This window comes from Tursiops truncatus, chromosome 6, assembly GCF_011762595.2.
Source record: "Tursiops truncatus isolate mTurTru1 chromosome 6, mTurTru1.mat.Y, whole genome shotgun sequence".
Classification (NCBI taxonomy): domain Eukaryota; kingdom Metazoa; phylum Chordata; class Mammalia; order Artiodactyla; family Delphinidae; genus Tursiops; species Tursiops truncatus.
Genome location: NC_047039.1, coordinates 35,709,457 through 35,735,516, shown reverse-complemented (window position 1 = coordinate 35,735,516; position 26,060 = coordinate 35,709,457). Strand labels below are relative to the sequence as shown.

Below are 26,060 nucleotides of genomic sequence, written 5' to 3'. Positions count from 1 at the left end.
AAACAGCCTCTTTCTCACTCCCCTCCTCCTCCCTGTGCCCTCTCACAACCCTGCCCTGTCTCCCACACATCTAGAGCACCCTGACCCCCATCTTGCCCTTCTGGCCCAACCTGGCAATTCTTTTCCCTGCCTTCTCCCCTTGAAGCTGCCACCGCTCTGAGAACCGCCCCTCCCTGTTCATACCCCTGAGATGGGTCAGCGCTTGGCAGCTGTGGTGGCTCCAGATCCGGGGCTGAATGTTTTCCTGGAGCCGGCGCTAGCCGGGAGGCCACCCTGCATGCCCAGCACACCTCCTGCCACGAGGCAGGGGACGTCCTTCATGGCACACCTGGCTTTGCCCTAATTAGAAAGTCCAAAGAGCTCAGACTCCAAGAGGGCAGTGACCAGCTCTGCCTAGAACCACACTGACCTGCCAGCAGGTCTCAGAGCCACCGCAGGGACCTCGGGAGAGGCATGGGGGAGGAAGCAGAGGGCTGAGGCTTCCTGACGGTCCTCGGGCGAGCCAAGGCCCCCTTGCTGTGCAGCGCGTGGCGCGTGCTACCACAAGCCCTCGGCCCTGCTGGGCCGGCTTGTGTGTTTTCTTGGCTCTAAGAGCTGGGAAGCAGGGTTACGTAAGCAGATGAGCAGATGTGAGCCTGTCCTCGGCTCCCCCCACTAAAGCCCTGCCACGTGGGCCTCTCAGCTGGGAGTCTAGGTCACAGCCTTGCATGTAAGTCGCTCAATAACTTCAATGTGTGAACTCAACTCAGACAGATTCCACTGCTCCCTCGCCCAGCACGGCAAACCCAAACACACATATGCCCCTCCATCAAAAGCCCTGTGAATCCAGAGCCAGCCCAGCACAGACTCCCTGCCTCACTTCCAGGCTGGCTGAACCACTCGTTCATTCCTCTAGCCTCAGCCAAAGAGGCTGGAACGTCTAGCCACTGCTTCCCAACTGACCAGCCAATGGGTCAAGACAGTCCTTGGCCTGTTGTGGAGTGGTGACAATGTTTCATGAGCCTGAGACAAAATGGTCAAAGATAATGTAAGTGGTCCTTCATTAAGCTCAATGTAATCAATATATCAGAATGCCCATTCTTCCAAGATGAAGTGCTTCTTACTCTTTAAATGTTAAAATCCCCTTTCTTTTATGAAATGATCACAGTGGATTTTGATGCTGGATTGATCTTTTTTAATTTAATTTTTTAAAAAACCCTTACTTGCAGCCATGGGTCAGGCCTCCAAGTTTAAAAACAATTTTTTTCTTGAGCAATGAAATTCACTGATTTGGGAACTAGCTTTGTGGTTCAACAAGCTGAGATGTTGGAATCTCTTCCTTGGTCAAGCCTCAGACCTAACAGTATGGCGTAGCCCCCCTTCAAGCCATTCCTCCCACTGCCCACCCCTCAGCCCCACTACAGTGTTGTTCCTCAGGCTCCTGTGGGTGAGCCATTTTTCTCTGTACCAGTCTTCCGGCGGCCAGATGTATGCTGGAAGCAAAGGCAGGCACTACTAAATCCCCAGATTTGGGAATGACAGTTGTCTGCAGTGGTCCCACCAACTCATGATGCCCCTTGTAACCCCTTACACTGAAAATGAGAAGCACTGTCTACTGCATGGGGCTCATTCCAAATCTTCTCCCCAGTCCTTCAGGGAAGAGAAGCTCTCCAGAATTCTCCAAGGACTTCCTTATCACCAATCCAACAGCTGCCTGGCCTCAGCTCAAACATCACCTCCCCTAGGAAGCCTTCTCAGACCACTCAAGGTTGGTTCTTACTTTTCCTCCGCCTTTAAACACCCATAGCACCACATCCATTCAACCATGCACCTGGTTAGCACACACCACATGCCAGTTGGTGCCAGGCATGCAGCAGTGGGGCTGGGTTAAGAAGAGGTCTTTGCCCTTGGCAGGGGGGAGACCAGCAAAGCAAACAATGACGGTGAGGGTGACAGTGGTGAGAACAGCTGAAATGGCACAACGGAAGGGGAGTCAGCTCCGGGGCCAGGGAACAGAGTCAAGAAAAGCTTTGCAGAGAAGCAGCTGACTCCACTGGGCCCCTCAGCTCCTCTCTGGGAGAAGAGTTGTGAGTGTCCACTTGGCTGCCATGGACACGGAGTACGCCAACAACTCTGAGCTGAGTGAATGGTGCACAGCTATTCTCCCTGCCACCAATGCAAGCAACCAAGAGGATTTCAATAAACCTCAAGAAAACCTGATGGAGGAGCACAGGACAGAGGGCCACCAGATGGGACTGCTCAAGGCTCACGTTAACCATGTCTTATTGGGTTTTAAAATCTAAATCACAAAGGCTTCAAAAGTACTGGAAATGATTTATTTCTTAAACCAGATGTTCAGGGTATTTTTCTTTATACCTTTTGGTATATCTTTAAAATTGAACAATAAATATTTAAAAATATAACCCAAGGACAACAATTGTGACCCCTCCTTCATCCCTTTCTCAATAAAGAAGTGGCTTCCAAAATAAAGACTTCAAAACATACAACTCCGTGACCAGAAAACAGGAATAATCTACTCCAAAGGCTGATTTGATATGTCTTGGGCACAGTGCGTGCAGAATACAATTTCAACACCCACTGTTCTTTCTGCCAACTCACCATCCAAGCCACTATTAGACCCTGGGGGGAAAAACACTTTTTCAACAGGAAGCAGAGCACATTTGTGGTCTCAGAACCCTGCATTTGGGGGCACAGAGAAAAACAAAATATTTGTTCAAAAAATAAAAGATCCTGCCAGAGGAAGGCTGCAGAGCAGAACCCAGGTGGCCAAGGGGAAGCTGGGCCAATAGGGCATAGTGGGGCCAGCTGCTCCTTCATCCACCTCTGCGCTGAGGCGTGGCCCTGCCGTGTGCCTGGACTGCCACACTGTGTAGGTCTTCCAAAATATGACCTGCAAGTGACCCGGCGAGGGATGAACCTTTTCTTTTTTTTTTTTTTTTTGCAGTACACGGGCCTCTCACCGCTGTGGCCTCTCCCGCTGCGGAGCACTGGCTCCGGACGCACAGGCTCAGCGGCCATGGCCCACGGGCCCAGCCGCTCCGCGGCACGTGGGATCCTCCCCGACCAGGGCACGAACCCGTGTCCCCTGCATCGGCAGGCGGACTCTCAACCACTGCGACACCAGGGAAGCCCGAACTGCCTTTTCTTGTGCACTACTCTCGCTCCCATTAAATTCTCACCCAGCCTTCAAACAAGGGCCAAGCACCCTCACTCGCTTTATTGCATTTGCTTTCAAGATACTGTTGAGGTTTCCATCTATTGCAGAGGTTCTCAAATTGTGCAGTACACAAAGAATCATCTGGGGAAGCGTGTAAAACTGCAGATTCTTGGATCCTCCTCCCCAGAGCTTTTGATGTGCAAAGTCTGGGGCTGGGGTCCCGGACTCTGCCTTCTTACAAGTACTCTATGTAGCTTTAATGCAGGTCCCTAGAGTATATTTTGAGAAACGCTGGTTTACAGGCTCACCTGTTCACCACCACCTCCCTCCCACCCCCATGAAGCTCTTTAAGAGTGAGCCACCAAGAAAAACAACTTACTGTGTATGGCTGCTCTCTGACGATGTTTCACTTTTGGCTTTTGCAAAGGGACAGATGTAATAGCTATTCTGGGCTGCAGAGCCTGAACATCTACATTTTAACTCTTCCCGAATCTTAACTTTTTAAGCCACATTTTCGCTTTCTCTTGTTTTAATTTATTTATGTTGACCCTTTTTATGGTGTGTATTCTTATAAGTTACCTCAAAAACCTTTGTGAAGTAGGTAAGGGAACAGTCCTTCAAAGTTCAAACTTTGAACTTCAAAGCTTTCCCCAACTCCCTCAGGCCAACTGGTACCTGCTCCAGATGCCTACAAACACCCTTTACGTACCAACATCACAACCTTCACAAGCACGCATCCAAGCCCCCACCCCCGCCAGGGGGCGGGTGCCAGTCTACCTCCCTGCTTCTTCCAGCAGACCCTCGTCTCCTTGAGGGCAGGAGTTGTACACCATTCCTTTTTGTACTTGGGACAGTTTCTGGCAGAACAGGCTGCACAAACGTGTGGTGACCCCACAGCACTTATTCAACTACGAGGTAAGAATGTGAACTAGCAGAGTAGGAAACCATCTTGCCTATGTGATGCTTGAGAATCTAGAGTGCTGTCCTAAGTACACACCTACACCCAAGGCGACCAAGGGCAAGAACACTCTCCTTTCCGGGCTCCAAAGATGCCTTTGGTTTCCAGGTATAGCACCTGATTCATGATCTACAGGCACATCTCCTGCCCTCAATTTTAAATGAGTTTCCTCCAGATTCTAGACCTATAATTTGAGACTGTGTGGCAGTGGACAGCCTAACCTCCTAATGAAAATGTTGCTATTTCCTCACCTAAACCTCACACTGCCAGAGCAAACAGGCATTTCACCAAATACCACTTGTTCCCTGAGAGAATAACCCCAAAGCTCAAAGTCTAATATGGGTCATTAAGATCACCAGAAAAGCCTTGGGTGGTCACTCAGTCCAGGATCCTGTTACCAAGGGTACCAAGGCCTAAACCTAAGGGAGCAAAGTCAAGGTCAGATTCAATCACCTCGAAGGGTCAGGATCCACCTTGAAACAGACCTGTGGATAATCCTGTCAGACCAGGGCTGGAGTGACCTCGAGAATTATATTTCAACCCCCGCATTACACATAAGGGAAACTGAAGGCCAGAGAGACTAACAGCCTTCCTCAAGGACACTCTTGGATTTGCAAAAAAGCCATCCTTATCTTTTCCTTATTAATCCTTTAGGGTTCTGATGTTCATGGATGCATCTACACAGCAGACAACAGATTACAGCTCATGTGCCCCTCCACTGTGCCCATGGGGATTCTATCTCAGAATCCTAGGGTTCAGAATCCGTGGGGATTCCAGCAAGCCACCAACTGATCCAAGGAGCCTAAAAGTGAACCTGATGTGACATCACTGATCTAAACTCTTCTCAAGTGCATTTCTATACATACATGGTCATGGCTCAGAATTCAAGGGGGCAGTAGAAACAAGGATAGAGCACTGGGAAACCCTGGGAGACCCCAGAACTCGGGGCATAACAGTACACGTCTGTCCTGGGGTGACCCAAGGAGGTTTCCACCAGCAGTGGAACCACAGAGATGCAAGGCCTGAGGTCAAGAAGCAGTGCCCAGGGATCAAGGCTTTTAAAGCCCAGTAAACAGGCTTCCCAGTGTTTGTCCTCTGGGGAAAAACTGTCCCAGGAGGAATTTCTGCTTTGTTTGGTTCCGGCCCAAACGCAGATTTCCTCCTCACCCAGCACTTCTCCTGACTGGCTGCCCTCCCTCCACTGGAATTTGTGAAAACTGCGCCTGCCCACAGTTATCACTACCAGGAAAGGCTCGGGAGGCCAACTTGCCTGGAAATTAGCCCCAGGATGATCGTGCTGTATCTCTCGCCCCTTAGAACTAGAGCACTTCTGGAAAGGACGATTTGAGCTTCTCAGGAAGGATTAGATGATACAGGCCTGGGCGTTATTTAAAGACCTTCCTCTGCAGGCTGAGGCAGCGTCGCAGTCTCCTCCGGGTCTTGCACTCTCAGCCTGGGGTCAGTCACCAGCAGGTAGGCCCCGGGCCTGCCAGGCCCAGGATGGCCAGAGCCACATTTACCTCCATTCCCTTCCTGATTTTCCCCTCCTCAGGATGCTGTGGGAGAACACTTTGCTCTGCACCTTCTTAGGCCATTTGTTAGAAAAGATGTAGAATTTTGACACACAGTTCTACAGGAACCAAATGCAATTTGCAAGGGAAGCAGCATGGTAGGAAAGGTCACAGACCAGGATTCAAATCCCGGCTCCACCTCTGAAAAGCCACAGGCACGTTTCATAACCTCTAAACCTTGTCTGTAATATAGCACAGTGCCTAACACACAGTAGGTCTACAACATGTATTTGCTGAGTAAATATATGAATAATACTTGCGTGCGGGCCTTACACTCTAAGAGACAAAGTCATTCTTAATAGAATTTAATAGAGGCTAAAAGTCATAAGACACACTGCTGAGGAGAATCAGTAGAGTTAAATTATACCAGCACATTTAAAATGCAGAGGGACTAAGGGTATTAACATAGTTACAGAAAAAGAGTACTGGTGAGAGAATGCACAAAACAATGGGGAAAAGTCTTCTGTTCAAACAAAAGATAGCGTGGGCAAAGCAAACAGAGAGCTGACAGATTGAGAGAAGAGGTCTGCAGTGTCTGAGACCCGCAAGGGATTAGTATCCAGGATGTATAAGGAAACCTTCCATGTCATCAAGAAAAATATGAGTCCCTGTGAAAAAACAGCCAAAGAATTATTACGAATAAACAATTTACCAAAGAAGAATCCCAAAGGCCATCAAGCATATGAAAAGATGCTCCAGCTCATTTGAAATCAGAGAAAACCACGTTAAAACAAGAGCTTACCCAGGGACTTCCCTGGTGGTCCAGTGGTTAAGAATCTGCCTTCCCATGCAGGGAACACAGGTTTGATCCCTGGTCGGGGAACTAAGATCCCACATGCCGCTGGGCAACTAAGCCCGCGCACTCTAGAGCCCGCGTGCCACAACTAGAGAGAGAGACCTGCGCACCGCAATGAAAGATCCTGTGTGCTGCAACTAAGACTCAACGCAGTCAAGTAAATTAATTAATTAATTAATTAATTATTTTAAAAAAGAGCTCACCCATTGTACCTACGCGTTTGGCAAAAATTAGGAAGTTGGTTAATGCCAAGTATTTGTAGAGTCGCTCTTGCTCTGCTGGTGGAAACATAAATGGGGGCAGCCATTCTGGACCCATATCTGGCACCCTCGAAGCAGCATAAATACACACATAGGTCCATAAAGGACATGTAGAAGGCCATTCCTTACAGCATTATGTGTGAAGGCAGTGTTGAAGGCAGTGTGGGAGTCTACCATTAATGGAGAGAGAAAATTGGTATGAACACCACAGACACTAGATTACACACAGCAATGTGGATGGACCTTATAATCAAGGGTGAGCATCTGCAGCCCATCTCTTAGTTTCTAAATACCATTATCTACTAAAAAGAAATAGTGCTCATCGGAGAAGTGGCTGATTCCAGGGCTGGGTCAGAGAATTAACAAGAGGAGCCTGGAACATCTTGATTTGCCTAAAAGAAAGGAAATGCTCAAAGAATGAAGGGATATGCCAAAATGACACAGAAGCCAGCTCGAAGGGGATCTCATTGGCCAAAGCTGGGACAGTCTGAGCATCAAAATAAATAATGTGAGTAAAGGATTATGAACTATTGAATAAAGTAAGAATCCACAACTCTGTGCTAATATATGAAAATAGGGAAATAGGAAAACTCTTCCTCACAGGAAAATGCCAACTAATAAATGTAGAAGCAATGATAGATCACCAACCACCATGATAATAATAATTCAGGTAAGAATCATCAATAGGCACTAAAAATCAATGGATGAAAGTATGAGGAATAACAAGGTATTTACATAATCTCAAAGTAAATGCCCATAAGACACATTTTAATTAAAAGGGGTAAAACAGGGCTTCCCTGGTGGCGCAGTGGTTGAGAGTCTGCCTGCCGATGCAGGGGACGCGGGTTCATGCCCCGGTCCAGGGGGATCCCGCATGCCGCAGAGCGGCTGGGCCCGTGAGCCATGGCTGCTGGGCCTGCGCGTCTGGAGCCTGTGCTCTGCAACGAGAGAGGCCACAGCAGTGAGAGGCCCGTGTACCGCAAAAAAAAAAAAAAAAAAAAGGGGGGGGGGTAAAATAGCAAACTTGATAATGGAGAAACAGCAGGCACCACCATAATGAAATGATCAAAGTTCACATGGCCAGTAAGGAACGAATTAACAGCATGTGCCTCCAGATATTATGTACCGAGAAGAACTCAGCATTGTTCACTGGTATTCTTATTCAGGGCATAACCTGAACCTCATCACAAGGAAACATCAGACAGACTCAGACTGAGGGGCCTTTACAGAACAACTGGCCCACACTCTTCAATATTTTCAGTGTCGTGTAATACAAAGAAGTGTCAGGCATTGTTCCAGATTAAGAGCCGAAAGAGACATGATGACTGAATAAAATGCGTGCTCTTCAATTTTCTTTTACTACAAGGACATTCTTGGGACAACTGACAAAATCTTCATAAGGTCTGTAGATGAGATAATAGAAAATTTTCAATGTTGATTTCCTGATTTGATCATTATACTATGGTTATATAAAAAAATCCTTGTTTTTAGGAAATACATACTGAATAATTAGGGGTAAAGGGGCATGATTTGGAATATCACACAGGCACAACCGTGGAGCGAGAGAAGAAAAAGCAAATATAGTAAAATGTTAACGTTTTGGGAATTTAGGGGGATCCAGGGATATCCAGAAACTCTTTGTATAATTCTAGCAACTTTTCTGTAAGTTTGCAGTTATGTCAAATTTTTTAAAAATTGAAAAAAAAGAAAAAGCAGATCTGGTTTAAAAAAATAGAATCAAAATGAGCTATAAAAAATACCATTTACATAAGTTAAGAATACGTATATACATATACTGTATGATCCATTTATATGGCCTTCTCAAAAAGACAAAACAACAGTAATGATCAGTGGTTAACAGGGGTGAAGGGTGAGAGGAAAATGTGACTACAGGGGGATTTTGGGGGGTGACAGAACTATTCTGCATCTGGATTGTGGCGGTAGTTTTATATATATGTATATATACACACATATATATAAATTCATAGAACCAAAAAAGGGCCAATTTTACTGTATGTTAATCTAAAAAATTGAATTTAAATTAAAAATTGCATATATATGAAGCAGTGGCTCCCATTTAGCAAGAGCAAAAACAGATACACATTAAACACTTTAGAATCGCTGCCCATGGTGGGGTTGGGAAATGGAAGGGGGAATGAGGATAAAATAAAACAAGAAAATAAGGCAAGAGAGTCCTTGATGATAATAGGCATGAAATAAAAAGTTGGATGGCTGGATGGAAAGGAAGAAAAGAAGGAAGAAAGTACACAAGGAAATAAATAGAGGAGTGGTGGAGGCTGGAGCTGGATGTGTCCTTCCAGGGGTGTACAAGGGAGAAAGGAACCCTGACCTCTGGATCAGACCAAGGTCCCTGAAGGAGTTCTGCAACACTGTGGGGATGGGTTCATCAGCCGGACAGCCTGACACCATCCAACATTAGAGTACAACTCACCTCCCTGCTGTGACTTCTGACTTAGCAGCTGCCCTGATTATACTATGGCTTCCCTTATAGTGCTGCCAGCAGCCAGAGAATTCTAAGCCACCTGACAGTTCCAATCTTGCACTAGTGCAGAGATTTAGCATTCCAGCATGTAAATAAGTTTTATTACTGAGTCAGCTGACCCTCTGATCAGTTTTGGAGCCCTGACTGCATTTCTGGATCTGCAATGCTGGTTCCAAGTACATCCTTCTCTCTCCCACTAGACCCAGACCTTGCACTGTGGAAAGCCTGCTGCCCTATAGGCCACCTGGGCAGTCAGCCAGCCATGCACTCCTAGCAATACCTCTCTGGCATCAAGACCTCTTTAAATGCAGCCAGTTCCAATTTCTTCCTCTAAGGACTGGAGATAATAATGTGTTCTCTTTACATGGTAAATGAGATAACACATATACATTCCTATCACAGTACTTAGCACTAACAGATGTTCAAGAAGCATTACGTTGTACTAATAGATGTTCAATAAATATTACTCCGCCTTCTCCCCTGATTCCCTAGAACTTCAAAGCCTACAGATTATTACAACTCTATAATCACAAGAGCTAAAATTTCACATTTCTATTCTAAGCCACCAGCGTAAGTGATAGATTTGGAAAAAGAGTCCGGGACCTCAAAGGGTCCTGTGGGTATGATACAAGTCTTCTTACAACATATGAGGGTTGAACAGTGATTCTGTTCATCTTTTACTGTCAGGGACAAGTACTAAAATGTTAAAGAACCAGCTTAGAAAAGAATACAGGGCTTTCCTGGTGGCGCAGTGGTTAAGAATCTGCCTGCCAACACAGGGGACACGGGTTCGAGCCCTGGTCCGGGAAGATCCCACATGCCATGGAGCAACTAAGCCCGTGCGTCATAACTACTGAGCCTGCGCTCTAGAACCCATGGGCCACAACTACTGAAGCTCACACGCTTAGAGCCTGTGCTCCACAACAAGAGAAGCTACCGTGATGAGAAGCCCGCACACCACAATGAAGAGTAGCCCCTGTTCACCGCAACTAGAGAAAGCCCGCGCACAGAAACGAAGACCCAACGCAGCCAAAAATAAATAAATTTTTTTTAAAAAAAGAAAAGAATATAAAAGAAAATTTTTACAATCTTGGGATCATGAAGACCTCCCTAAGTGCAAAACAACCTGAAGTCATAAAGGAAAAGACAGACTTAAATACATAAAACTTTTGTATGATCGAAGATACCAGAGGTAAAATTAAAAGACACGTGACACATGGAGATCATATTTGCAAATGATATATAATAAGGGAGTAATATCCATAGTATTAAAAACTCCTATAAACTTATTTCAAAAAATAATAGAAAAATGGGTAAAAATATTAACAAGTAATTTACAGAAGAAATACGAATGGCCAACTAACACATGAAATTTGCTCAACACCATCAGTAGTCAGAGAAACAAACTAAAACAAGATGCCACATTTGACCATCATATTGACAAATGTAAAAAGACTGATAACATCCTGTGTGGGAAACAGGCACCTCTCATACACTGCTGATGAGGCTAAATTGAAGTGCAATTTGACAGTATGTATTAAAATGTTAAAAGTATGTGATCTTTAGATCCCAAATCAATAACCTGACCTTCCACCTTAAAAAGGGTTTTAAGAAAAAGAAAAGCAAACTACACCCAAAGCTAAAGCAAAACAGAAGGAAGAAGATAATAAAGATTAGAGCAGAAATTAATGAAATAGAGAACAGAAAAATAATAGAGAAAATCCACAAACCCTAAGTTGGTTCTTTGAAAAGATCAACAAAAATGCCATACTTTTGGCTAGACTGACCAAGGAAAAAAAAAGAGAGAAGACCAAATTATCAAAGTTGGGAATGAAAGCAGAAATATTCCTAACAACCTTAGAGTAATAAAAAGGATTATAGGGAATACTATGAATAACTGTATGCCAACAAATTCGATGACTTAGATGAAGTAGACAAATTCCTAGGAAAACACAAACTACCAAAACTGACTTAAGAATAAAAAGAAAATCTGAATAGACCTGTAACAAATAAAGAAATTGAATCAGTAATCAAAAAGCTTCCCACAAATAAAAGCCCAGGCCCAGATGGTCTCACTAGTGAATTCTACCAGAAATTTAAAGAAAAATTAATACAACCCTCACAAACTCTCCCCAAAACTGAAGAGGAGGGAACACATCCCTACTTATTCTGTGAGGCTGTGTTACCTTGATACCAAATTCAGACGAAGACATCATGAGAAGGATGAGAAGGAAAACTACAGATTTATTTGCCAATTATACCTCAATAAAACCAGAAAAAAATCCCTATAGATCAATGTCTCTTACGAATAAGAATTCTCAAAAAAAATATTAGGAAACTGAAGCAAGCAGCATAGAAAAAGGATGACACACCACAACCAAGTGGGATTTATCCCAGGGATTCAAGTGTGATGTATACCTGAGAAACACCGTATCAACAGAATGACAAATGACAAAAACCACATGACCATCTCAACAGACACAGAAAAGCATGTGACAAAACACATCAACACCTATGCATGATAAAAAAAACACTCAACAAACTAGGAACAGAAGGGAACTTCCTCACCTGATAAAGAGCATCTGCAAAAATCCCACTGCTAACATCATACTTAAAGACTGAATGTGAAAGACTGAATGTTTTCCCCCTAAGATCAGAAACAAGACAAGGATGTCCTCTCTTACTGCATCTATTCAACAATGTGCTGGAAGGTCTAACCAGGTCAATTAGGCAAGAAAAAGTGTTGCTGTGAGAGTTACTGAAAATAATGCATATGTAGTACTTTTCCCACACTTGGCATGTCAGTAAGTGCTGAGTAAGCATTACCTGTTGTGGGAGTGGTTGGTATGATTATTGCTGGAGCCTAGAACCCAAGATTCACAGCAGCTCCCACTGATTGGGTTTTCAAGCTGACCAATTTACTTGTGACTTGGGGCCTAGAAACTGGAATTGCTGGAAGGGTCAGCTGGGTGTGGATTTGTCCAGTAACTGACTCAATCCTGGCTCAGGGTGCACTGACAGTCACCCAGCTCTACACGGCTGGCCCACCTGCGGCCAAGACATTAAGCTGTATTAGGCAGGAGTACAAGGCTACATCAGAATTCCCAGGCAGGAAGAGACTCCAGAGAATATCCAGGCCAACCCCCTCATCTCGTTTTATAGATGCGCAAAGTGAGGCCCAGTGAGAGAACATGACTTCTTTCAGATCACTCAGTAGGTTGATGTCAAAACTGAACTTCAGGGCTTGGCATCCTGGCTTCCATCACCAGCCCCTGGGTAGAGTAAAGACAGGTGATCTACAGGCCTGTGTCTTAGGTTTTCTAACAACACCGGTATAGGCCACTGGGCAGCCCAGCCTAAGCCCACCTATGTCCAGCCCTCATTTTTTTTTTTTTAACACAGCCCTTTTCTTACCCCCTGAGACTCCATCAAATATCCAATGCTCCCTCCAGCTCCTCTCCCCGACCACTCAGCTACATATAATCTGTGATGGCCTCTCCCCAGGACGCTGACGAACAATGGCCACATGGAGAAGGGAAGGCTCTGGACGACCACAGAATCCTGGCATGCCTAAGACACAGCAACCTGCACTCCAAGTTCCCAGTGTTGTGGATTCAACAAGATGGAGGCTTCTCCTTGTGGCCTGGGGTCTGCTCAGATAAGCCAGGCCAATATCTCTACCAAACTATGGCTCCAGGCTAAATCCTGTCCCTAAACTGTGGTTACAGTCTCAGACCTCTTCCTCCTCCTCTTCACTGCCCCAGGGCAGCGGGGGGAAAAAACTTCCTTTGAAAAAACTTTTACCCTGCAGTCTACTGTATTGAATGTATACCTTTGCTGCCCAAGGGGATGCATTGATCAAAAGACAAAGTACTGCCATTACCAAGTACCTCATCTCGTCCAATCCTCTTATCAAACCTCTGAGGTAGGAATTACCTCTCCACTTTACACAGGAAGGAATTCTTGCCCTGGGTCCCCCAGGAGCAAGATGCTTCTTGACAGCAGCTCTGGCCTAGCTCCAAATGGACCCCTGAGAGTACCCTGTTAAGTCACAGCTGATTGCTGAGGAATGCAGCAGAAGAGAGGACACGTGGAGGGGCCACAAGATGAATAGAGCAGCTGTCACAGGTTGAATGCACTCCGTCTATTGAGTCTGTAAACCTTTGGTCACTGAAATCACTAGCTCTAAAGCCATTCCTACATTTATGCAAGTAGCAGGCTCCTGTGTGTCTACAAAAGAGGCATGTGCATGGGGTGTGGCTACAGGGACAGAAACGGCAATTCATGCTTGCAGACCTTGGGCTACTGATCAACTTATTTATACCCAATATAATTTAAAGGCCTTTCTTCATTTGGGCCCCATGTCTGGAACCCATAAACCAGGGCTGTCAGATCAGAGTTCGTCCGCATGGGGTAAATGGTCAGGTGCCCAGGCTAACCCATTAGAGTCAAACATGGGTTCTGCATGCAGTGTTTCCAGCAACCAACCTGCAAAGTTTTAGATCAACAACATTTTAAAGCCAGGCTTTTAAAGCTAGGATCTGTCCACAATCTACAGGTTTGACTCCACAAATAAAGGAAGAAGGAAAGGTCCTTATGCTGTGTAAATCAACATTTGGGGCAAAGGTGTGTGTGTGAAGTGTAGAAAGAGCCACCAGTAAGGCTCCTTTGTGGATACCCAGTAACCTCAGCAGGAACTGCCCAGAAGCAATGGCTTGTAGGAAAAGCCTCATGTCCAGAGCAGGTGCAGTGTCCTACACAGGGAACTTCACACACGCTCACACACAGAGAGCTGAGAGTATAAGGGTGAAACTCCAGATAAATCTGACTCTCTCTTGGAATCTACACTCTTTAAAAGCCCATACCCCTGTCCCTGGAATTTACAGTTTAGGGCCTGTGGATTATTCCAGCCCTCCAGGAAAGCAAAGTGGCAGTGTGAACCAGTGTCCTAAAGATGACCATATCCTCTGGCCTGGAAATTCCCCTCTAGGAATTTATCCCCAGGAAATAATTCAACTGAAGCAAGGAGCTACATGCAGCAAAGATGTTCAAGATGATCTGTGACGGTGAAACGTGATGTTGAGCGCTAAGGGAATAGCCATAAGGATTTTAGACAGCAGCTACTAAAGATAATTCTGACAATTATAAGCAACATAACAGTTTATAAGATAATGTTGAACAAATATAGCAGAAGGCAAAATAGTTCACACTATGGTTGCAACAGTGTAAAACATGTATGCATTTGGAAAGTAATGGCAAGTTTTGTTACAGTGATAGATGCATGTTTTGTTACAATGGTAGGGAGTAAAATGATACATTTTTAAACATTTAATGTGGTGACATTGCATTTTCAATGGAAGAAGAAGAAATCCTACAAAGCAAATGCCAAAATCTTCACAAATAAGAACTATTAGTACTACCAATAAAAGACAACATATATTTGGAGCTTATTCTGTGTTAGGCACTGTTTCAGGCCCTTTTGTGCCTATTAACTTCACAACATCTATGAGGTACTTTTATTATCCTCATTTTACAGGTGAGAGCAGTGAGGCACGGGGAGGATAACAGCTTTCCCAAATCACACAGCTAGTCAGCATGATAGAAAGAAACACTACCCACGCCATTTCAAAGGTCACCCACCTAAAAATCTTTATGCCTGCTTAAACAGAGACGACAAAATCTTCAGCAGAAGCCTCACCACGAGACCCCTGAAATGGGTAGTGGGTAACGAGCCTCACAGGAACTCTCAGAGGGCTTTAACGTTGCAGATATGACCAGGATTTCCCTCCACCCCAGCCTAGACTCCAGGAGGAACAAGAGGAAGGGCACTAAAGACCAACAGGTTTAGCATGACTCAAACTTCAGAGAGGGGAGAAGGGACCAAGGCAGTCGGGGTTTGCCCTAAATGATATAATGAGCTAGAACCAGAATTCAGAATCCTCGCTCCAGAGGCCCTCAAGGCTCGCCCCCATGCTCTGCAGACCACAAGCACCTCCTTCTGACCTCTTCCCTTCTCCTTCCTCCCTTTGGTCCCTCAGTCTAGCTATCCTCGGCCTTCCCTCGTCCAGCACAGTCCCAGCTACACCATCTCTCTCTTTTATCATCTTTCCTTCACGCCGCCTCTACTTCCTGTCCTCTCCTGCCCTGCCGGCAACTGCATGCAACAGCTGGGACTTCAGTTATGGCAGTCTCCCCATGTAACAGCAACTAGAGGAAATGACAGGCAGTAGACCCCTGCCCCTCCCAACCAGGGAGACTGTTCAAACATGCTGAGAGACAGGGATGCTAAAAATCAGTGCTTGGAAGAAAGGCCCTTCATTTTGACTCTGGCCCTGACCCAGACCACCCATCCAGCTCCCTGTACCTCCTTAGTGCCCTGGGAACACCCATGCTTCGTCCTCTCTTTGCCAGGATCTGCCCACCGCTGAGGGGCTCCCCGGGAGTGGGCGCCAGCCCTTGGTCATGTCTGTCTCCTATGCTTCATATACCATAGTTACCCAGAAAAGTTTGCTGAATGAGCAAATGAGTCCCCATTCATCCTCTTCCTCAGGGGCGAGTGCCCTTCTGACTTTGGAGGGAAGATTCAAGTCTACCCATTCTCAGCCAGGGGGGCACCCTGCCCAGGCTGCCTGAAGCAATCATCTGAATGACAGGAGCTACCTAACACCTCCATGCCAAGTGTCTGAGTTCCTATATTGCAAATACCAGTTTCCCTAGGTCCACCCTAACTGGGAGTCCTTTCCTGTTTTTTCAAGCTGGTGGTGTCCTGAAACACAACGACAGCCCTGCAGTTCAGTTTCAGGAACGTCAAAGGCAAAAGGACATTATGCAAAACAGGAAGAAACTTTTAAAGAAATGTTTAAAGGCATTTTCAGAATGCAACCTGTCATGAGGCCAGGTAGTTACTGAAACCCCTGCCAGGGCCCCTCCCCAGGACCTGGAGACCCACGTGGTGAGGCAGGAAGGAGCCTGACCTCACACCCTACTCGTCACGCTGGTCTGACATACCCTGCCCCTTCCCACAGTGCAGCCTCCCCCTTGACCCACAGCCTCTGGGCCAGTGACCCTCGGCAGAGTCCCAAATCCAAAGTGCCCCTCAGAAGAGGTGAATTTAGCTCCAGTGAGGACAAAGTGGCATAACTTCAAAACAGGCGTCTTGTGAAGAGCCTGAGTGCCAGCTCTGATGGTCTCTGAGGCTTCTCCTGAAAGGAATTCCCAGAAACCTACAGGTTCTCACCTCCTGGCCCTTCTCCAGATCTCCGGACCCTCTGGAGGTAGGAGAACTGTGCTGTATGTTTCAGAACCTGGTTTGCTAGCTTGTTCCCACACCTCCTGTGGACACGGTCACATCTCAGTCACATCACCAGCACTGGGTTAGCACTGGTGCTCACCCAGCACCATGGCCCCAGGGCCATGCACATAAGCCCGGCCCAGGGACTTGGCTGCTAAGGAGACAAACGGAGCAATTCCTGAGGAAGCTGACTCCTAGGGCATCACCCCCGCTGCACAGTCCGTCCTGCAGCCTGGCCCTCTGCCCCTGCCCCAATCGCTTCCTGCACCTAGTTGTTTTTTGTTTTTTTTTTTTTTTTTTTGCAGTACGCAGGCCTCTCACCGTCGCGGCCTCTCCCGTTGCAGAGCACAGGCTCCGGACGCACAGGCTCAGCGGCCATGGCTCAGGGGCCCAGACGCCCCGCGGCACGCGGGATCCCCCCAGACCGGGGCATGAACCCGCGCCCCCCGCGTTGGCAGGCGGACTCCCAACCACTGTGCCACCAGGGAAACCACTGCACCACCAGGGAAGCCCCTGCACCTAGTTTTTAATCAGAATTCTAGACACATCTTTTATTCAGCAATAAATGATGTTCATCTGCCACCACTAAGCAAACCTGAAATTTTCAATGAGTCTATCCTTTAGTAAGACTGGTTTAAAAACCAAGCCCTTCTCAAAAAGCATTCATCCCTTTTCTTCCTTTTTAGAAAACTCTACTACGGAAACAATCCAAAAAGTACCTAAAGCTTTAGGCGTGAGCCTCACTGGACCACTAACAAGAAAACAAAAACTATCTGTATGTGTTCAGCAACAGCTGAATAATAAAAGTTATACCCTTTGTTGTTTTTAAAGGTGTAGGACCAAGCCTGTGACAGAATCTTAAGGGAAAAATCCTGGACACCAGGCTATCTATATCTATATCTAACTATACCAATCTATCTATCCATTTATAAAGATATCAACTAAATTCTGAAACATGTACAAGAAAAAAGACTAGCAGGAAATTTGCCAACATGCGTCCTCTAGGTGATAGGAATATAGATGTGCTTTTCAACCTCTTTTAACTTCTCAAACGGTTTTCAATGAGCCTGCATTACTTTTTACAAAAAGGAGGAAGAGATTACCTACTCCTTAAAAAAACAGGCAAAAGCAAAGACCCACAACCCTGGCCTCCCTGGCATCCCAGGGAGACAAATCCTCCTCCTCTCTCTCAGGGCTTTGTGAGGGGCTTGGAGAGGCGGCAGGGGGAAAGAGAAGCAGCTACATTACACACCCAGACCAGACATTAAAATCACTGCCCAAGAATTCAGCAACAGCCAATAATACAGCCCCTGGCCTTCATTTGTGCAAGGAAGGGGCGGGCTGAGCCAGGCTGAAAAGTAGAACCTGAAACACTGAGAGTGTGACTCAGCCCTTCTGCCTCCTAAGGACGAATCCCCTTAGGCCACGTTCTCCCAGAACCAGCTCCCCGCCAGACCCTGTCCCCTACCCGCCAAGCCACCACAACCTTCCAACCTGGAGGTCTCTGACCTTTAGAAAAGTATCCAAGATCTCTCCCCCAAGCCGGCGACCTGCGTAGGCCCAGGTAAACACAGAGGGCCTCACAACTGAGACTTTTGCAATCACAGCCACAGTCTGGCTCTCAGGATCCCTCGCCAAGTTAAGGGACAGGAGGGACCCTGTGGAGATCACCGAATCCAATCTCATGCCTTGCTAACTCCCCAGGAGTCAGGGTCTGTCTTACAGTGACCTCATCACCTGGGCCACATGGGCAGTACCAGAGGCAAAGGTAAAATGGCCACAGCGGAAGCCCTCAAGGGAGTTAGACTATCTGTCCTAAAACAACTGGACTGCTGCTTAACCAGATAAGAATAACTGGAATTTCCAGGTGGACATGGATTCAAGCAGAATTTCAGTCTCTGCTTCTTATCAAGTACAGGCAAGGAACACTGAGGAGGGAATAAGGCATAGGAGGCACTGGGTAAACGGTCAGTGAAGAAATCACCAGGTTTGGCTTGGCCCCAGGATGCCTGGGCCCCTTTCACACACATCCAGAGCCCAGCTGAGCCCGAAGGGTATGAGCCTCCTGGCCCTGCCCCCAAAGTCTGGAAGGTCCCCAGGGTGGAATCCACGGAAGGGCTGGGACTACCTGGGCATTAACTGTCCCGTCTTTCCCAAACCATAAATTAGTCTAGCCCCAGCCTGGAAACCCCTACTCTGCTGCTATCCAAAGACCGTAATACCCAACCATATGGCTGCTGATGTATCATTATAGTCATTATAAAGCAGCAAGTTAAAGATTACCCCCAGAGCTAATGCACGGCTTCAGAAATTAGAGGAACATTTTCACACAATCAGATAAAACCGGAACTGGAGAACTTTAACACCAACTCTGGGTTTCTGAATAAGGGAAAGAAAGAAGGAAGAAAGGAAGGGAAGGGGATGGCTAGGGAGGCAGAGACTAAACATACACACACACACACACACACACACACACACACACACACACTCTGGCTTCCCTAAATGACATCGGCATGGTTTAATTATGCCTCCTCTGCCTAAACTGTGAGTTCCAAAAGAGAAGGCATTTTGTCATCTCCCTCTCTGTAGCTCTAGCGCCCAGACTAGGACAAGCATATTGTTGAATCCAGGAAAGCTGTCACGTTATCAGACCTCTCAGATGGACCCACAGACACACCTAGCAGGGATCTTCCCAAACTTAGTGCCACATTAGGCCACCCTGAGCCTCTGCACTAAGTGTCTACTGGGCAATAACTTTAAGGAAAAGCATTAGACTGGGAAAAAGGAGACCTGGTTTTTCCAGCCCCAGCTGGCTACTGCCTGGCTGTATGGCCTGAGGCAAGACCCTTCCCCTCTAGCACAATGTGGGATGGGGGCCAGGGAACTGCAGAGACCCATCCTGGGATGCTGTGGTTCCAAGATGCTGCGGTTTGACTCCAATCTCACATGTGGCTCTTGCAACCTGTAACCCAAGGAACTTGCACCTGGTTCATCAGGTGGAGGCCCCCGTGCTTGCTCAGAGTCTGGGACAAATTACAACAGGCAGGAGACACTTCTGCGACCATCAGGCTGAGTGGAAAAAAGTGAGCCAAATAGTCATGGAGGGTATTTCTCCACCTCAGACTGTTAGACAAGAAGGCATGTCAGTGTGTAGGTCAAGAAATTATCTTCCCCAGGAAAAGCAACAGGACAAAACTGGTTTAAAAAACTAGTTACCTAACGTCCCAAAGCTTAAAGATCTGGACACAGGGGAGGCTCCTGGTGCCTCCCCAACCCCCAGGATGAGGCTCCACCGCAAGCCAGAAGGTGATGAGGCTCTAGGACTCATCCCAAAGAAGAGAGAGAGCCCCTTCCGGAGCTGAGGCCAAGACAGATGTCCTCAAAGTACACTATGTCCCAGGCAGCGTGCTTGTGTCCACATGTGTGCATATGGGGGAAGGGGGAGAAGCGGGAACAGTGTGCTGGTGGAGAAACACCTGACAGCCGAGAGCCCAGCAGACACCCAGCAAGTGCTCTGTCTTGCCAAGGGTACAAACCATGGCAGAGGCTCGGCTGACACCCCCCATGAAACCTGGGGAAAACGGCTCACGGATAAGTGCTCTCCCAGGGCCCTGGCTACCTGTGGCTGTTTGCTGGCCCAGGTGCCCATGACTCTCTAGTGCCCGTGACTCTCTGGTGTCCACCTCTAGATCAGAGTCCTTTTCTGAACAAAGGAAGAGGCTCTCTTCAAAGCATAGCTGGGCAAGAGCGGCCTCAGGTTTAGGCAGTCTTATACTCACCACCACCCGCCTCCCACCCATAGACTGTACCAACTGTCCAGGTCAGCCCAGCCTCCCCTAACCAGTCCTACCTGAGGTACTGACCCCGCCCCGCCCCCAGCCAGCCCCCCTCTGGGCGGGCAGCGCCAGTGCTAGTCAAGTCACGTGGAGCTGCCGCCAAATCTAAGCACAGATAAACATTCATTCCGGGAAAAGTAACTCAACGCAAGGCTGCTGCTCCTCCCAGGCTGACTACATCTCAGGCAAACACCCAGGCTGCCAGAAAGGGAGCCTCACTGCCATGGTCAGTGAGATGCCGCACAGCCCGAGGGCCAAGACGACAGCGCCTACAGGCCTGGACTCCCCGGGAGAACTCCCTGGGGAACTTGCAGGAATCCTCAGGAAAGACCCATCTTTCCCCTGCAGCCCTCATTCCTGAAAGCCTCACAGCAGCCCAGCAGGTGTCCCGGGGCAGAGCCTACTATGGCTTCAAACACTGCAACCTGCCCTAATGCACAGTATAGACACAGGCAGGATTCAAACCCAAGTCTATCTGAAGTCTATCCTGAGGCTCTAACAGCCCAGGACAGATCCAACAGTGACCCGTCGGCAGCCCAGTCTGGTGCCTGGCTCCTGCAGGGAAGGGCATGCCCGTTACCCACCACCTACCCGCCCGGAGGGATCACAGCATCTGGCATAGACCCTTGGACACCAGAAAGTACAGCCCAGTTGTGGAAAGGAACTGCAAGTAGTGAAAAAGCCACAGCTTTAAACCCCACGGATGCTTTCTCCCACCAACCTTGAAACCAACACGTAATGGCTTTGGCTGACACCTGCCCAGCTGAACAGATGGGCTTGACTCCCCCAGCCCACACACTCCCCGGGAGACTTTCAGCTTTCTCAAGGCTCTCTTCTACCCAGGAGCCTCCACTTAGAGAGCACCCAAACCTCAAACCCAAGGGCTCAATAAAAGTGAAGAAAAACACTCCACCCTCACCTTCCGGGGCTACCTCCGCAGCAGCTGAAACGTCACGGTCCCATGCATGTCACACAAAGGCGGACAAGCTACAGAAAGCCTAGGGCCTCTCCCCTTACCCTCCAAAACTGTATCTCTCAGGAAGTCTGTTCGTGCCACCAGTTCAGAGTCAACGCAGAAACAGCAGTAACTCGTCACCCAGTCACTGGGCAACACCAAGGTGGGTCACCACTGCCTCTCATGATTCATTGAGAAGATCCTACACCTCAAACACCAATCTAATGAACTTTGGGGTACTTTCCTTTAACTTGCTAATTAATTTCTCTTTCCTTCTACATAATATCCAGGCAACAATTAAAAACAAAAGATCAAAATCTGGCCTCTCTGGGGTCTGAGAACTCACCAACCCTCTTCCTCCTTCTCTGCTGTTCACAGCCATCTCCAGAGTCTGAGAAAAATGAAACTTCAAGTCCCAGGTCCTATTTGCCATGTACTTAACATACACAATCTCATTTAGTCCTGAAAATAACTCTGTGAGTTAAGCATGGACAACCCCATTTTACACAAGAGAAAGAGACTCTGAGGAACTCAGAGTCTGAGTTCTAACATGCCTGAGGTCAGACACTTAGCAGTATGGCAAAGATTCCATTTCATTTTACAGGACCAGTCTGCTTCCCAGACTAACCATCAAGTCCAAAAGAATTCAAGTTTCTGCTTTAAAAAAAAAAAAGTCCCCTTTATTACCACAATTCATGTCTGACCAGTTCCAGGAGCATCCTCCCAAACTTGATATGAAAATATTGAAGTAATTATTGGAGAAATTGAGCAAGAGTGGGTAGGAGGCCTGCTCTGTCTGGGCTCTGTGAAAAAGTGACAGAGTTCCCACTGGCAGGATGCCTGCTCTCCTGCCAGGGCCCCTCACTCAGAACAACATTCTCTACACCCTGGCATTGAAACTGAGCAGCCACCTGTCTGGTAACCTTGGGAGCAACCTGTGGCTGCCTTGGGCCTGACTGCCTGTGGATTACAGGTCAAGGGGAGGTCCCGGTGGGCATGGGCTCAGCCTCCTCGTGACATAAGGAATGCAAACCCACCGACCCAAGCTCTCTGCTTGTGCTGAAACAGAGGCTGGAGTTCCGGTTCAAAACATCTGGGCAAGATACCTGAGACTCCAGGCTGCTGCTATCAGGAAAGGACAACTTGGTGCTAACTGATTATATTTTAGCCCTCCAGCCCCCAGGGTACACACATTATACTGGTACAAATACCCTCGGCCCCTGGGAGGGCCCTACTCTTGGGAAGCTACAAGGGCAGGAAGCAGGGTAGGAGGGCCCCAGGGCAGGGATCTAAGCAGAGGAGGAACTGAACACAATAGTGACAATTTACTGAGGGGTTACCCTCATCCTTGTAAATGCTTGTTTACACTGTTTGGTCTAATCTTCCAAAACACCCCCCTCAAACAGGCACCACTTATTATTCCCATTTAATAGATAAAAAACCAGAGGTTTAGGGACAAGTCACTTGCACAAAAGCTTAGGAAAAGGGTTAACCCACACTCAGGAGACAGTGGTTCTATGTGAAGACAGGAGATGTGACCTGGGAGGTCTGCTCCCTTCCCTCCTGGAGGCCTCATCATCAGCGTTCCAAACTAGAGAGAGCGGGTTACTCTGAGCTGCCTCGTAGTCCCTACCAGAGTTAGCAGAGCGAAGGCTGCTCCGAGTTCTAAGCAGACTCAAACTCCCAAAACTTCTTGAGGCTTGGGCCAGAGCAGGGAAGTCTCCAAGGCCTTCTCTGGTTCTGGGATCGGGGGTGGGTGGGTGGCGGTGGCTACGGCTTACTTAAACCGTCCCCGACCCAGTCTCCAGCATGAATCCGAAGGGACTCACCTCCCAACCTCTCACCCCCATCCAGCCCGGAACCTGTTTGGGATTAGGGGCTCTGATCCGGAATAGGGAGACTGACTGGCTGTCGAGGAAGAGGGCATGGGCGAACGCGCATGGTACCTTACCGAGCAGCGGGGACTCCTCAGGGCATGCGGGCAGCGACAGTGCTGTGGCGGGGGGCACTGGGGCCGAAGTCAAGTTGCTCCCGAGGCCGGGGCCGGGGCCGGGGCCGGGGCGAGAGTCCGCGTCGGGGTTGGAGGCGCCACCCAAGCGCGGCTTGGAAGAGGTGCGCGAAGGCGGTGGCGGTGCGGCCCCTCGGGGCTGGAGCTCCCCAGAGGGCTGCCCGATGGCGGCGGCGCCGTTAGAGCTGCCCTGCAGCGGTGTGGGGACTCCGACCAGCTGAGGCAAGCGGCTCAGGTCGCGGCCGACCAGGTAGTAGACGAGGGTGACGCCAAGATGCAGCGCGCAGACAGCCACGAGCAGGCGGCAGGCCCGTTGCAGGGACGCGCCCGGCATCGCGGCGCTGCCGCCCAAGAGCGGCTCCCGAAATCTCATCTTCCCGCCGCCGCTTTAAGAGGGGGGGTGAGCTACCGCGGGGAGGGCGGCCCGCCCGCGGGCCTCCGGCCAGACACTGCCACAAGACTGCGACTGGGGGACGGATCGGGGGAGGGGGCGAGGGAGCGGCGCCGGCGGGCAGGCGGCGGAACTCAGACTCTGGCCGACTCAGCAGCCCAGCAAGCAAAGTGCAGACTAGGGGCTGGCGCGGACGGGGGCGGGGCCGAGGCCGAGGCCGCCGGCGGAGCGGGGGCAGGGCCGCCCGTAGGAGCCGCGTTTTCGGGACAGGAGCTGGGGGCGGGGCCGGTATGGGGCGTGGCCGAGTGCGGGGCGGGGCCTGTGGAGGGTGGGCCGCAGGGGCAGAGCCGTTCGGGGCGGCAGTTGGCAGCCCGCAGCCTTGGAGCTGAGCTCTCAGGTCCTCACGCCGCCCTCCTCCGCAGCCTGCCCCATGGGGCTTCGGTCCCTACTAAGCCACTCTTCCTCCTCCTCCTCCTCTTCCTCCGAGCTGCCCCCGAGAGGAGCCGCCACTTCCTGCGGTGCTGAAGGGCTGGGTTATGCGCCTGGGCCTGCAGCGCGGCGTCAGAGAGGAGGGAGGAGAACAGAGCAGACTGGTCGTGGTCTTGAGGGGTCGGGGACCGCGGCGGCTTTCCTGACGGTGGACCTCGGTAGACCTGGGAGGAGGGTCAGGAAGAGGGGCGGAGAAGGGTTGCCCAGCAAACGGCCTCGACGCACAGCCCGAGGTAGGACAGCGGAAGAGGGAGTCTCTGGGGCGTTCGGAACCCCCTCCCTTTCCCGAGCTAGGCCCCTCAACCGAGGTGGGGGCCCAGCAACTAGGCGCGGCTCATCCGGCGCCCTGCGGAAAAGAAAGTGGACGAGTCTCCACCTCTCTGAGCTCACTGTCCTACAGCGCAGGTTAGGGGATCCCAGAGACCCGCCCAGCTAGGTTGTGGGGATGCGTGGGAGGGTGTCAAAGAGCCCCAGTGACTCCCACGCCGCCATGCAGGAGGAGATCAGCCGGCTTTATTTACAGTCCGCGCGGGCCTGGACACAATGTCATGAAGTAGGAATTGTTCCCATTTTATAGATAGAATTCAAGGCTCAGGAAGGTTAAGAAGCTTGCTTAGGATCCCATAGCTGGTGAGAGGCAGAGGCAGAATTCTGGCTCTAAAACCTTTATTTACCACTTGTTGATTTGCAAGTAAGGGCTGGAAGCTGTGTGGGTGAGAGGTTTAGGCACTGAAGTCACTTGGTTCAAATTTGACCCAGAGGCCACTCGTCAGGCCCACCTGGTTGCCTGAGTGAGCAGGAACACTTCATTTCTGAGAAGGACTCATGGAGGTGCTGTCACTTATGTGGATGGGGAAGCTGAGGGCTGTGGCAGCCTACTCTGAAGTGGAGGAAATAATAACAATGCTACCATAGGCTGAGAGTTTCCTATATACCAGTCAGACACAAGTGTTAACTGCTTTACATACATTGCCTCAATCCTAACAACACCATGAAGTGGGCAGTTGTTACTCTCACCATTTCATGGATGAGAAAACTGAGGCTCAGGAGTTGACATGTGGTTGTGATCACACAGAATCTACTTTCTTCACTTGGCTTCCTGGACATCAGGCTTTTCTGATCTTCCTCATTTCACTGGCCACTCCTCTGTCTCTTTTCTGGGCTTCTCTTTTTCCTGGTTGTTGAAGGCCCCAGGCCATAGTCCATCATGCTCTTTTCTGTCTACACAGAAAAGAGTGTGATTTATATTCAGTAATACCTGTATGCTGATGACTGCAAAATTTTCCATCTCCAGCCCTGACCAAGCAACTCATATTCCACTCCCTCTTACTGGCATCTCAAACTCAGCACCTACGCCCTACACTCCACTCCCATTCTTACTTACCTCAGAGAATGGCACTGTTGTTCATCCATTTCCCCCAAGCCCCGAACCTAAAAGGTGTCCTCAATGTGCTTTTCTTATTCTTAAATGCCATTTCCAATCCCTCAGCAAGTCTTGTCAGTGCTGCCTTCAAATTATCAGAATTAACCACTTGCTAATTCTGCTCTAACTGTCCTGGACCAAGCCACCATCATGTTGACCTGGGTTATAAGGTAGCCTCCTACTTGGTCACCCTGCTTCTACCTCCACCATGCCCCCTCCCCAGTCTATTCTCCAAACAGCAGCTAGGGAGATCTTTGTAAGCGTAAATCAATTCATGCCATTTTATTGAGAACGAACTCCAACTTCGTAGAAGCCCCGTCTAATCTGGTTTCTATCTCTATTCCCCACCCTCTTCTCTTATCACCCTCTACCACGCTCTATGTACTTTAGCCACACTGACCTAACTGCTGCTATTCCTTGAA

The 26,060-nt window shown here is 48.7% G+C and overlaps 1 protein-coding gene across 6 annotated transcripts in view; it reads right to left on the bottom strand.

The window, feature by feature from the left end:
• Positions 1–23,929, bottom strand: part of B4GALT1 (beta-1,4-galactosyltransferase 1) — a 50,728-nt gene extending 26,799 nt beyond the window's left edge. Inside the window, exon 1 of one of the 6 annotated variants that reach the window (XM_033857989.2) lies at positions 23,279–23,929. In XM_033857989.2, coding sequence (XP_033713880.1) covers positions 23,279–23,708 — 430 coding nt within the window. In that variant the 5' untranslated portion in view covers positions 23,709–23,929. The remainder of the gene's footprint in view (positions 1–23,278) is intronic. The other 5 variants (XM_033857991.2, XM_033857992.2, XM_033857993.2 and 2 more) reach the window with 5 other exon arrangements.
• Positions 23,930–26,060: the final 2,131 nt, after the last annotated feature.